Raw genomic sequence first — 15,296 nt, 5'->3', positions numbered from 1 at the left:
CAAAGGAATAATGAGTGTAGCAGCACTGTGTTTGTTCCACTTTGCGGTCTGACCACTAGATGTCACTCACTCTTACGCACTGGACCTTTAAGGAATGCTTTATTTCCACAATTTCTTTCTGTTTCTTCTTCATCATCATCATCAAGGTGTTACAGAGTGAAAAATGTCACCTCTAGCCAATTCCACAGTGGCACGTAACCACTTTAAAACATTGTTGTTGAAGTTGTTTTATCGAAAAGATGCTATTCCAGTTGTAGACATTCTGAGATACGTGCTTATGTTTTCACTTTGTTATTGTTCATGTTCGAGTTCAATATTATTATTATATTATAATATTATTAAAAAAAAACTTTTTTAATTAACGGGACTAATTATCAATTAACTTCAAAAGACTAAACTTTTAATTGGTTGTCACAAACACAAAGCTTCTCTCCTCCGGATTAATCGTTATTCCGTGGTTTGATCTCAACTCTTTCAAGTGTAATTAATGTCATATTATGACATAATGTGAGTTCAGCATCAATAACATCTGCTGTTTCATGTGGGAAACGCAAAGCATCTGTTGTGTTCTTTTCATTTGTTTTGTACATTTATTTGATTAAGAGTTTCAAAATCAAAACGTTGACGTTGTCGGATGAAAGCAGCTTTCAGGTGATTATTGAAAATGTGTCATTTCTTGTAAACTGCGATGTGAATTTTTTGTTAAGTGTTACAGCATTCGACACACTTATTTTCCATTGTGTATGATATTTATTTGTACCGCTTGCAAATAAACATATTTATCAAATTTGGTCAGGAACTGGAGTAGTTTGAGGCGCGGATGAGCACAAGATGTGACTCAAAGACATGAGTTTATTGAATATATGCGAAGATATTTTAGCTAATTTCAAAATAAAAGTGTTTCTTTTGATATGGAATGATATATAGTTTACGACAACAATGTATTAATGCAAAGTGAATCTATTAATAAAATAAAACAGTAATAACTTGATATTAAGTAGCGGGCCACAAGGAATCAATTAAGGGGTTTCATGTTTACGGGTTGTGAGTTTGAGACCTTAGTGTTGCACTGATGAATAAAACATAAAACCCACAGCTGAATGAAATGCAGATGATTTAGCTGTCACGTATTAAATTACAGAAGAAAAGTGACTGTCTCCATGGCAACCAGGTTAAGCTCAATATGCTGGTGCTGAGACAAGTGTAGAATAGATGTTTGTGCATAAATGTGGCCAAACATATCACATTAAAGGTGATAAATGTAAGAAATTAAAATTACATAAAGACATAGAATGAGCATGACGTGTCATCAGAGGTTAAGGATGCTGAACTAAAATATTGTGCAGCAAGTATATTCACTAGACAAATTCAAATGTACATGCTGCAAGCTCTGTGTATGTTTTGATTTGGACGAATAAAAGTGGAGAGAAAGTCGATGCTGTTGTGGATAAGGTCAGCCGAGGTCAGCCAACACTCTCCTGCAATTTGTTGGTGGATATTTAAAGTATATTGTGTTTTTTTCACTCACATTATTGTCACCCTGTCGTCTCTAATGTGGACTCACTCTCAATCTCTACCAAAATCAACCAAATAAGATAAATGTTAGTAAAAATAAAGCATAAAGTTGGATGAATCCACACCTTCAATCGTTTGAATCAGGATCATTTTAAAGCTCTTTAAACGGTAAAAGTCCCCGTTGTACATATTTTACATGTATCCCCTTTACAAAAGTTTATTTTAAAATCATCAGCTGTGCATACATATCTAAGGTAACCATATATCGTTTAGCATCTGATGATAAGCAACTACCCAAACTTCAGAAAAGAAGGTGGGAGGCAGTCGCCCCACCTAGGCTGCTGTGTCCTGTGTGGCTTCATGGTAGGAGTGTGGAGTGGCAGTAAAACAAAACCACATCCACAAACACAACCACAGCAAATGACACGGGCACTAAAAGTTCCTCAGTATTATTAGAAGGCCAGTTTAAACCAAACACTGGGACTGAGGAATGGACAGAGATGCACAGAGAAAAAGAACTGCTTAGTAGGAGTTTTCTAGATCAACTATGCTGGTACATATATATATATATATATATAAAACCATATGTATGTATATGTATATACATATATACAGTATGTCGTGTTTGACTATCGTACATCTCTGTGTCTTTGACCGCCACTCAGCTGCTATCTGTTCCAAGCGCCTCTTACTCAATTTAATTACAGGCCTTTGTCAAACATGTTCCATGACAGGCCTGCACTGACACCCACCACACCCACCAACAACAGTGCACCATGTGTGCAAGCTGCAGTATCATCTCCGGCCACTAGAGGGATCAGAGGGTGGACAGGGTGCAGCAGAACAAACAGGGTCACATTTTTAGCATGAGTGTGGTTTTCAGGAGCATTTCGGGGACAGGTGTTCAGGTGAAAAAGGGACAATAAAAAAATCACGTTGCACTTTATTTAATCAGTAGTTTGATAGAGAATTTAAAACACAAATACAATCTTTAAATTTAGAACTGAGAACAGCTATTAAGGTCTGATTTGTGACTTCTTGCCACATATTTATTTATCTTTAACTCCAGCCATTTAACTTTTTCCTCTTTCTGTTTGCTGGTCTTGGACAGCAGCTCAGTAATGGTGGTGTGCAGACACTGTTTTGTTATGTGTCATTTGGTCATTCAAGCACAGCATCCACTGTTTATTTACTGATACTGAATGTGCGTGCCACTCAGACTCTTCACTGGCTCCTTCTCTGTTTTCTCAGTCCATTCTTTGCTCACTTTACATCCCTGCTGTTTCCTTTCTTATCTGTGTTCGTACGTCAGTTCCTTCTCCATGTTTCCATTCGCTCGGTCTGTGAAAGGTTCAAATGTATCAAACAAGCAGCTGCAGACAGCTCAGTAAGTCATATACCCATTCACAGTGAATTAACCGATTATCCCTTCTCCAAACAAAGCGGTTCTGCTGAAAATCCCCTTCCTGTTTTGTTATGATAATCTCCTTTGGTTTAGTGTATTTTCACGACAGAGACATTTGATGGTGTTCCAGTAGAAGTTGGATGTTCAAAGTGGAAGTGTGTTGTTGCCATGCCAGAAAAATGTAAATAAATTGCACATAATACTATGAAAACACTTTGCTAACAAATTGACATTACAGCACAGTAACAGTGTTGTAATAATTCGTAGTAGGGAAGTAATATAATGGCTAAATCATCTTTTATTTACTAACCATCAATAGTTTGTTAATAAAACATTCCAATTAACAAATTCTGATTTCCGAATCTATTAAAGTTAAGTTAGTTACTTAGTTAGTTAGTTAATTTATTTGTCCCCAGAGTAATAATTCCTATGTGATGTTCACTTTCCGAGTCTAAAGTTAGTTTCTAGTGTCAAGAATTAAAATCTTTACTGTTGAAAAATGAACATTATCTATCAGGTAGATGATCCGCTGTGGCGACCCCCAAAGGGAGAAGCCAAAAGAGGAAGAATATCTATTAAACAAGTTTAAAACCTTTTCATTCACTGACTCTTTGCCACATTTGTGTCCCGGAGGACAGCATAATAACAGAACTCCGAATAAAATGGACTGTGAGCATGAAATTTAAATCATTGTTGGAAATGTTAAGGGTAATCTTAAATTGGCAAAGTCCAGTTTAAAAAAAACAAAAAACTAAATATTTAAAGAAAGATAGATATGGATAATGCTATTACTGGCACTTATTTTTTTCCACGTCATGCACTGGTGTCAAATATCGGGCAATAACGTGAACTTCTCGTGCTATTATATGTTATTATATACTATTATGATTCATTCATTCATTCATCATCCGTGGCGTGGCAGCGATTTGCTTCTGTAGTTCAACTTTTATTTATCTTCCAGTAGAACAGTGCTGTGATTCCTGACTGTCTTGGCACGTTACAGCAGCTCCACTATTAACGTCTTGTTGACTTTTCCAATGTGTCATAAATTTGGCTGGCTACAGGACCGCTGATAGTGTCCACTGAAATCATTGACTGTGACCCATCTGCCACACATGAAGCGGGACATTTGACCGTGGGGGGCGTTTTTGTCAGTCAGCAGACCGTGGTGGGGATGAAGATGTGGCATCCCCCTCAATCAGCGACGGCACAGAGGAACTTCCTGTGCGGCTGCAGCGGCTCTGATTGGCCCGTTTAGGGAGAAACAGGAAACGTGGAGACGTATATCAGTCAGCTGGAGGCTAACACTCGAAGGCTGTGGAACAATAAACACCACTCTCACACACACAGGTTCTGCCGTAATAGGACCAGGTTTTGGTCTCCGTGCCAGAAAAGGTTCTCAGGGGGTAACACACACATGTTTGTGCAGCATTCAAAGTGAGGACCCTCATAGAAATAATGCATTTCCCAGCCCCTTACCCTAACCATCCAATTTTGACCCTAAAAGCACTATAAAGCTGTGAGAACCAGTCAAAATGTCCTCATTTCCCCAAAATGTCCTCACTCGCCATGGTTTATATACGGTCCTCACAAAGCATTAAATACAAGAACACACACACTATAAAAACATTTGGCTGCTGTTGCTAAGGCTGTTGCTAATTCATGTCACACACAAACACATACTATATAGTGGCCCCGGCTACTCTTACAGACGCGTTTAAACATACACAGTTTTACTCAACAGTCCTTAACGCAGTGTCTGGTTCATATCACACTGCTCGTGCATTAGTAGTAAGCAATTAATCTCCCTCCTGTCACGTTGCTAATCTGGAATTGTGAAGCAGAAGGCAGCAGTAGCATGGAGTCTTGTTTAAAGGGAGTTTCTGCTGCGGCGTTGTTGTTGTAACAGTCTTTTAAATGATAGTAGAATTTAAGGGAGTTGTGACAGAACTGTCATTGTGGACTAACAGAGACTCCATCTCACCTCCAGACAGTTGCCAGACAGTTTTGTCTTCCATGCTGTCAATGTTTAGTTCTAAGACATACGCGCGTCATATTTTTTTTTATTCAAAATACTAATAAGTTTAGCGGCTGTCCACATGAAAACAAGCCTAAGTGAATCCGCCAACATTTTAAAACGCCACTGTTGCGTTTTTGTGTAGACAACAATACAGATGATGTCAACGTCCCATCTGTCTTTCTCTGGCATTCACAGCTTCATTGGTGCTGTTGCAGCGTAGCAGTGCTACAGCACCAAGTACAGGCCTGGCATATGTACTACAGTTTTGGATATTTTCCTGTGAAGATTTACTGAGAACCTTTTCAAAGCGACATAGAAAAAGATGGTTTACGTTTGTTCCGTGTGGGTAGGGCCTTAGGCTTTAATTTTCACTTAAATCTTTAATTATGAAGTATCCAATATAGTACTTAATAATTTTGAGGGACAACATCTGTTGTAACTTGCAGGTAGCTTATGCTACATAGCATACGGGGAACAGATAGTAGTTTATTCTTCTGTGGATTGTGGATTCGAATGGCAGTCAGCGAACCAGCTTATATGTGCATTACTGCCACCTACTGGACTGGACTGTGGCTGAATGGATAGGGTAGGAAAATATAAGACTAGTTAGTAAGAAATAAATCTCATGAGCTAGATATTTACCTGTCACAACCACATTGACAATCAAGATCCTCAAGGTCGGCAGATTATTATTAGGTCAAGCAGGACAGACCATGTGACCCTGTGTGCTTGCCTTTTACTTGACCTGTTTGGATGTCATGGAAACCAAATCCAGTTATCACAACAAAAAAACACACACACAACAAATTAGACTTTTTCTCATGTTTTTTATTGTTGCTGGAACATCAAATGTTATGACTCTGGCTGGACATTCATTGATATTGGCCCCTACGTTATAGATAGTACGTGTCACAATTACTTTCTACAAACAACTGGTACAAAATGATGTTTTACTCTGGAAGATGAAACTATTTCAGGCCCAAAACTCAGAAGAACAGTCCTCATACTACACCATAATATATTCTGTGATGTGAGTTGACAGTGAATGTACACACACTTACAACACACAACATTGACGGGGTATCGGTGTCGCGTTACAACCAACAACAATGGTTGTTGTGGGTGTTTTCTGACCCATAATACAGTATGTACTACTTCTGAGGCTGTGTTGTGTACCTTTGTTATATTAAAAATAATCCTGCATCGTGGTGAAAACATGTTTGTTATACTTTTAAGGCAAATGTAGGATAATGGTGTTAGGAACAAACACACTAAATAGAGGATCATAACACCAACTGAAAATCTTTGAATTGCTGACGTCTAGTGGTCGAATTCATCACCTTGCGAGGACACTAAGACTGCCTCGCATTTCAGCCTTTGTAGGCTGCATCTCAATGTCAGAAGGTGTTAAAATGCATCACAAGGACAAGGTCTGTCCCAATTTTGGGGCTCAGACAAATGTATGTCCAACTGTCCAACATATCCCAAAATCCACTGAGCAACAGAAAAGATTGGTTTGGGAATTTTTATTTAAATAGCTATGGTGATTTGTCAATAATGTTTCCCTTGATATTACGTTTTTAATGTTGCCGTTTGTGGTTGTTCACCTACTTGCAGCTAGAACCGCTAGAGTAGACGCTCGCGGTTAGGCCGCTCTATTTAACAATGTTGACATCAACCAGAGAGGGCGCTAAATCCCTATTCATATTCAGCTGGTGTTACAATCCTCTTGGGAAGGCACTGCACACATAGATATTTAGTTCTGGGTCACAAACAAGTTAATAATTCTACGAGAAATTCATTAATTAGGTTCGTAATACAAAAAAAAAGCTCACAACAAAAACCACAAAATAAACAGAATCCTACAGTACATCTGGACAGAGTATGACAGTTACACATTTACAGACACAAAAACATTTTCCCTTTGGTGATTAACTTTGAATAATATATTTTATATACACACACACACACACACACACACATACTGTACACATATACTTACAATGGTATACAAAGAGCGACTCACTGGTAAACAACAGACACACACAGACAGAAAGTTTAGTTGGTTTGATATATAACCTGAATCAATATGTGGTTAGAAAAAAATGGTGACAGTGAATGTCAAATACTGATGGTTGAGTTTAAGTTAAATTAAAACAAAAAAGTGGCACTCCTGCAGCTAGAAAAAAAACAACTGATGATTGTTTCCATAGAATGTTGCGCAACTTTGACAATTAAGAATGCCAACTGACTTCATGTTAGCGCTGTGGTTTCAGTCCCTGACAAACATCTTGCTTCCAGTAAAACATTGGACTGAAGTTTTGGCTTTGATTCTCACCCTGGGCTGTCAGCTGGTGGAAGCTGTGTCTGTGAATTCTGGCCAAAAATGTTTTGATTTAAGTCACGACAAAACATCCAGCTGGCAGTTGCTTTTTTTTTTCTTTTTTTCTTTTCTTTAACACTTCGCGTCATCAAATCGCAAATTTGACCTGCAGCTGGAAAAGAACCCACGAGCCAATGGCAGACGTCAGGAAAATAATGTAACGCCACATTCACTGTGGCACTGGCTCAACTCTGGCTCCCTACTCACCAAGTGCATTCATTAAGAAAACACCCTAAAGGCTTCTGAGTGTTAACATATGAGTAAACTGTAATACGTCATCGTCGTCAGCAGATCTATGAATCACGACTGGGGTAAACACTTTATAAAGATGTTAAAGTAAACATCAACATTATCATATCCTCCCCAAAACCATCTGCTTTTGTGACATAAAGAAAACACGGTTTATTCTGAATGATGAAAAAAAGTACCTCAACAAATTTGCCCCAAAAAATAGTAAAAATTGATTTCATCAATTCTGGTCTTTTCTTTGGCTCTGCCTGCTGCGTTTGAACTCATATACAGTATTTTAAGTGTGTATGAATTAGTGACATCTACTGGTGAGACTGCAGATTGCAACACACGTTGCACATCGGGAAACTACAGTGGCATTTGCGTAACAGCAAGGAAAGAGTCACCACTTGAAACGCACTCAGGCTAGTTTGTCCGTTGCGATTGCCGTAGGAACATGGCGGCACAGGATGGCAGCCGCCATAAGTACGCCTAAAGTATGTAAAATGGCTTTTTATAAAGCTGTGAAAACCCAAACAATTTCATTCATTTTAAGGCAGTTCTACGCTTATTCAGAGATAGTTATTTGAAGTCTGCCAACATTTACTTTTTGGATTTTTAGATATTTGCTTGAAATTAAAGAACTAAATTTGACATCATAAAACTACTATCCTCCCTCCTTTTCTTTCCACGTCAGCCTCACGGACACAGAGACCCTCGATAAAACCGCGAAAGGAAAACAACTCAGCGCATTTCATGTCATACTCGGGAGTCTGTTAGCACTCACCAGCTATGACCTTCACCTTGTCTCCACATAACACTGCCTGCTTGAAAGAACTGCAAACATCCTCCTCCTTCTTTCACTCCTCAGTCTGGTCAGATCCCTGGTACAACTTGTCTTGAATTCCTTCGAGAGAGTAAACAACTCGGGGTTTCTCTCTCAGATCCCGGAGAATTCATATGTTTAAGAAGAAGCTGATAGGACATAATTCACAAAGTGACGGAATGCTGAATCCCTGTAATACAGTATTTAGTCCACTGACGATGCCTCTTCCACAACAGTCATTTTTGATAAGTCGCTAAGCATGTCAAACATGTACATATTCGTTCCTCTCGTAATCACTGGCTGGATTATGAATTCATTTGCCACTTTTGGTGTCTATAGTTTCTAAGTTTCTAAAAATGGCAGTTGGTATTTTAAATTTAAATCTTTTTCCAAATCTGGGTTCTGGCCTAAAATAAGAATTAACGTTGGAAAGGACTTGGGGAGGGGGGCGGGCGGTGCGTTATACTGGCATTACCTTCATTTCACAGATTACTTTTAAATAGTTCATATCAGCATTGCCCGTAACAGCACATTTAATGCAGACAGAAAATAACAAAAAAAATACTAACAGCCTATCAGAGTCCTTGAAGATCAGACTAGCCCTTTGTGCTCTTTCTCCAACACAGAGATAGTCCCTTTGCATCTTTCTTCATAGTTGCCCTCCTTCTTCTTCTTCTTCATCATCATCAAACTTCATCTATACCGCTCCTTCATTCCGACTTTTATCACCTCTGTAGTTCCCTCTTGACCTTCAATACCTCCGATTACCAGTCACTGTTTCCACGAAAGATTAACCCCCTGTAAGCAGTCGGATTAACCCCCATGACGTCCAGCTCTGCTTTATACTACCGAGTGTTCGTTGTGATGGTGGTGGTGGTGGTGGTGCTGCGTGCCACTGCCGCTCAGCACCGTGTGGTTGATGGACGACGCCGACCGGTCGGACCCCTCCGCCGCCGTGCCGTTGACGTTCTCCTGCCGCTGGCAGCACAGGATCTGCCGGAAGGTGGCGCTCATCTCCTTGTCTCGGTAGGAGTAGATGATGGGGTTCATGGCCGAGTTGAACTCGGCGAGGAGGAGGAAGAACTTCTCGTAGGTGAGGACGTTACAGTTGGCGCAGAAGACGTCAAGGAGGAGGATGACCAGGCCGGGCGTCCAGCAGATGATGAACGCGCCTGAGGAGACAGAGGACAAAAAAATACTTAAAATGACAGATTTATGATACAAAGCCTACATCTATGCTCAATTAACACAGATTAATCAGATGACACTAAGTCTTCATAATACATTGTTTATGTGCAGTAAGACCTTATCAGAAAATCATGTGTGCATAACAATGTATTTTTCCAGTATTCTCTTTATTGGTTTAATGTGAGAATCAGAAAGTCCATTGGTGGTTTGCTTGATCGTCTAGACTTTTATGGAAAAAGTGGTTGTTTTCGGGGGGGTTTGCACTCTGCTGAGTGCAATTTGAGTTTTTCTGACACAAAACCAAAGTCACTCTACTGCCACAATGCCATCACTTCACAACCACACCACTGTCCATCTACAGAACAAAAACAACCACACCACTTTGAGCACAATCTACGAGAGTGTTTTTGTTGTGGCTGCATGAGGTTACCGGCTAGGGAGCCCCGGGAACCATAAAACACTTCAATTCCAATCCATTACCTGCAATTTACTGTGTGTATCAAGAAAAAAAATCAATACACCTCCCATTTACAGTACCTTCACAACAATATATGATCTCAGTGAACACAGTTTACTTCCGGTGCAACAGCCTGTCTGTCTACATGATTTTAAATGAGCAGGAATATATCTGGTCAGGTGAAATGTGTTTATGTGGATTATCTTAGCGACAAACGCCTCCTAAAAGTTGAAGAACGGCGGTCTTAAAAAGACAAAACAAAACCTCGTTGAATTAGTAACATCTATTCCATGGCTTCCGACAGAAACACGGCGGCACAAAATGGCGGCCCATGTGAAGGCCGTTCAGTCTGAAGTACATATAAAAGTCTTATTGCAACGCTACGGAAACCAGACAAGTTTTATTTTGTTGTAATTATACATGTAAATTAAGTGCGTTAGCACAAATATAATGCCTATACGTTGTATATTGAACTTTTGTAAAAGCGTTATTAAGGAAAATGACATGTTTTATCTCCTCCCCTTGGATAAAATAGCTGCATTTATTGTGTGATTTGACTTGTCCCTGTTAGACAGATATGTCATAATTAATTCAGAGTATGTCTTCATGTAATTCATGTTGAAATTAGATTTGCAAACCAAGACAGACCCTTAAACCTTTGAAAGTTATAAAGGCCAGTTTCAGAGAACAATCATCCGTCTCTTAATGAGAAACAGAAATGATCTACCTGACCCCATCTGATGCAACACTATCTTTCCCAATGAGATTACATGGAAGTGTGTTAACACAGCGGGGAAGGGTGGTCATCGCTCATAAACGTCAGGTTCACGCTTCCACAGATGCTACTCATCCTAACGCTGAAACAAATGCACGACAGTAAACTTCCGTCTGGAAGAGAAATGAGATGAGCAGAGACGGTAGTGACAGGCCGGCATGTTATCTGTTTGTGTTGTGCTGACCTCACTTACCAGCTATGCAGGACGACTCTCCAGGGTTCAGATACATTTTTCAGACACTTTGCAACCCAGCAGAGAAGAAATATCCAAACTATTTGTCTCTCAGTGTAACTTGTTTCTTCTATGGACGCCACAAAAAAAAACAAAAAAAACAGTTTTCTTATCTCACTTTTGACACAAACCATGTCAGAATAACAACTGAAGCCCAATCTTTATCTTTATATAAGTTCAGCTGAGTGTCGGGATCATTAAGTGCTTCTTTACGATTCATCCAGCTCTGTTTGAAATGTGCATGAAATGCCATTTTGTCCAAGTCTTCCCACAGGAATCAGGAATAAAATGGTCTTTGTGCGATACTATGACCTGAGAGGTTTCCCCTGTCGGATTCTTTCATTTCCTCTCTGAATCCTGGGATATATAGTTGCGTGAGTTACACCCTTCATCTCAAAATGACCTCTTTACGTTGACGCCAGTTTACTAAGATAACACGGAGCAGCATTAAGAGTCCAAACCAGGTTCACAGAGGGTAAACTTGTGTTTTTGTTTATGGAAGAAACGAGTCATTGACCTTTGAGTTTCTCTGACTGTGAGCAGCAGTAAAAGACAGACTTAGATTACATTTTCTGGGGATGTAGAATGTAGCCCATGAAAGTAGAGATTAGATTTTGACAGTGATCTGGACACGATTACAGATTCGGGAGTTCACCTTGTGAGAGAGGAACGTGTACTGACACTGAACGGCCTGTAAATGCTTTCTCTTGTTCTACTTTTCACGTCAAACTATTTGCCGTGTCACCTCACAAATATGTCACATGGAAATGTGGCAAATGAGACAGGAAAAGAAATTGGAAAATTTAGAGAGAGAAAGTAAACAGCAAGGCTCCCTCCTACAGAGGTCTGGGAGTTTGAGACTAGAAATGTACGGAAAGCTATTTTGACACTTTTCAGTGCTTGATTGAATTAGGAAACACAGTAGTAAGAGCTGATGTATGGGCGCTGGAATGTCCCACATTATTACACATTGTGTTTCTTGATTAATCAACTATAATTCTAAGATGTGTACTCAGATTCAACCTTGTTGAGAGTAGGGAAAAAAGCTGTGTTTTCACTAAGTATCGAGTGCACGTCTGTAACAGTAAACTTTAATCTGGCTTGCATTTCCACTGTAGGGTGTGTAGGCCAGATGTTGTTTACTATATCAGCAGTAAAAACAGCAAGAAATCATACCAGACACTGGTAATGTGCTGTTAAATTTTAGTCGGACTAAGACAATAGTTTGGTTTTCTTAAAACACGTTAGTCCGACTAAAATCGAGCTAGTCTTAGTCGGACTAACATATCTGGATAAAGCTATTCATAGTCTGATTACTCCTGCATGTATATACTTAGTCAGATGAGAGTTGGACACATCTTTGACACAGAAGTAGAAGGAGACGACGTACAGGCATAAGGCAACAAGAAACTGATTCAATCCGTTTACAGAGGTGGAGTCAGACGTCAGAAGTTGTCCGATTGCCTGTCTTAGTCTGACTACGGCCAAAGCATGAATTGACTGTGCATTTAAACATACTGAGTGTAGCCCACCACTTAATTCACCAAAGACAAAGAACATGACCCAATAATACTGTATTTTTAGTGGGACCTTCCAGATCAGTTAGTTTGGTACCCTTCACAACTTTTGACAATCAAAATACAAGGTCCTAATGATGAAATAATTACCATTTTTACATCAAATGTTGTTACTTAAATCATTTCTTACAAGGAAATCATATTTTGAATCCATATATTTTTGATAAGGACAATCAAACAAGTGAGTTCTTTTGTGTTTTGTCACACAATCATTTTCGTGAGGAAATGCGCTTCCTTGAGAGTGGGAACACTCTGGGAACAAACACGAGGAAATAATTGAGACCAGACTGTGGCACTGAACCCCGCACTCCCACAAACACACAAACACAAAAACTGAGGGTAGACGTGGATAAACACTCACATGTGCGCACGCAAGCGCTCACTTGCATAATTGCACATGGCAAAAAAACACAGCTGGAGGAGCACTTGAACACAACAGTTGGACTGTTTGCGTCGATGGAAGCACTCACAAAACGGTCCAACCCTTCCTGACAAGCTTGGCCCAACACTCACGACTGCAATCAAACAGTGAGAGCAAGGATTTCGAGGTGGTTTTTTTCTGCCTCTGCTCACCACCGACCCCCATCGGGTTGTGAAACAAGGATTCCTTTCCTCATCTAGCTTCATATCCGCCAGGAAGGACTTTCCTCTAATGGCTGACGTTTCACGTTTCATCAATTTGTCATCATCAGGGCGCTGACATTGTTTTCCAGTGTTACTGACGCAGATATTCTTCTCCGAACGACAGCAGCTTGTTCTATTGTCCTCACAGTCACATGTGGTGCCGGCAGAGAATTGCATAAATATGAGGTTGAATGGCTTAAAGGATCACGCTGGTGGTCCTGCGTGTTTAGCCCTTTGACTAGAGCTAACATGTTTTTCTGATTGCCTGCATTTCAGGCTGCCATTGAATGCCAGATATTTGGAAAACAACTCGCAGAGATTTGAAACATGCACAAGAGTGAATATCATGGCAGCCATTTTTATAGCCTTAATGTATTGTGTCACATTAGCTATCAACCATTTCTCTCAGAGCTGAGGCCCACCCAATTATTTCCATATTCATGACAGCAGTAGCCCCTCGTCGTAGGCACAAATTATCCTTAAAGTGGAACGGCCAAAATTAAAGTCAGAAAACATTTTAAATAACAAAATGGCTCCAGTGCTACGTGGGTGTGGGCCAGTAACAGGGTTTACAGGACAAGAATCAGACTCAACCTCCTCTATAAGAGGTGTTACCGTGCTATAAGAAGGTCATACTAAAGTCACACTTGCACTACAAACCCCAATACCCAAAACCTTTACATCACAATGTGTTGTTTGAACAAGCAGTAGTTGCCACTAAGGCTGGACCAAAAACGTTATCATGAAAAAAGGGTTTGGGATTCTTGGGATAAAATGTCATTTGAAACCACTCTGGTCATTCTCCTCTGACCTCTAGCATCAACAAGGCATTTCAACCCAGAGAACTGATACTCCATTCTCTGCAAAGAGCTAGAAGTGGTTGGAAAATGTGTGAAAATCCCAGCGGAGCAGCAGTCTGTGAAATACTGAGACCAAAGTCACATTTCTTCCACATTCTGTCGCTCAGTTTGAACTTCAGCGACTTCTTTGTCAACATGGTACAATTTCAAAATGACCACTTGACTCCCCGATGCTGATAAAGTTGTGTCTCACACCTCCTTTGAGTCTGCACTGATGTGTTCCACATGTAGTGACATGCTAAACTCATTATCGAGCCCCATGTTCTGCTATCTTGGATTCTCACGTCTTCCTCTTATCTCTCTTTATGCCGACTTTGGTTTCCACTAACGCGCGGTTCTCCCGGGCCCTTAAGAATGAACAAACACGCGGTATTAAATGACTTTTCTCATCCTCCCGTACAGTACGACTCTCTCTCTCTCTCTATGTTTTCCTCCTGCTGGTTTCCTGGTGCCTCCCTTATTCTCTACACGCTTCACCATTACACAGTTCTCGCTCTACTCGGCTCGACTCGCTTTGTTTTCCATTACTATGGTAACTCCTAAACGTGGGCGGCTGTAGTGACGTCATTTTATACGTGACACAAACACACTAGTGACGAGCGCTGCACACAGAAAAGTTATTTTCTGTGTGTTGAATCATTAGAATCAGTTAAAAAGATTAGTTACGGAACTGAAATACGACTTAACGTGTTCGACAGTGCTGTCGCTAAATACGTCAGACTCCGCTGTTAAATATTGAGATTTTAGACATTTCCTTTGCTAAATGTTGTTGATTTAGGCATATTTTTAAGTTGTTTTAACTTTAACTTACAGTTCGGTATTGTTCCCTTTGATTCTTGTGTCGGACATCTGTCGACATCGCATTTTAGTATTGGCTCAGCTTGCGTAGAAGCAAGTACTTAAAAAAAAAAAAAGAACCCCACCAGGTTCTTTTGCTAATGGAAAAGCAAAATACATTATTATTTGCTTATAACTGATGTAAGATGTGGCCTGGCATGACAAGCCCCGCCCCACTCTAACCCCATAATACAGAAAAAGACACACTGAAAACAGCACCAGTGCAGTAACCTCCAAAAACAATGTGCACATGATGGATTTCATTATATTTAACTAGATATGTATTGAAAATACCCACATTTTATTTGCAAAAACAAACTGCTAGAGTGCAAGTTCTGTGCAAAAAAACGGTGTTGATGCATATTCTTG

The 15,296-nt window shown here is 40.0% G+C and overlaps 1 protein-coding gene across 1 annotated transcript in view; it reads right to left on the bottom strand.

Annotated features, from left to right (window-relative positions):
• Positions 1 to 9,063: 9,063 nt before the first annotated feature.
• lpar1 (lysophosphatidic acid receptor 1) overlaps positions 9,064 to 15,296 on the bottom strand; it is a 28,912-nt gene continuing 22,679 nt past the window's right edge. The window contains exon 3 of the mRNA XM_044012884.1: positions 9,064 to 9,549. Within this exon, the coding sequence (XP_043868819.1) occupies positions 9,218 to 9,549 (332 nt within the window). The 3' untranslated portion in view covers positions 9,064 to 9,217. The remainder of the gene's footprint in view (positions 9,550 to 15,296) is intronic.

This window comes from Solea senegalensis, linkage group LG21 (assembly GCF_019176455.1).
Source record: "Solea senegalensis isolate Sse05_10M linkage group LG21, IFAPA_SoseM_1, whole genome shotgun sequence".
Lineage (NCBI taxonomy): Eukaryota > Metazoa > Chordata > Actinopteri > Pleuronectiformes > Soleidae > Solea > Solea senegalensis.
This window is presented reverse-complemented; position numbering and strand designations above follow the sequence as displayed.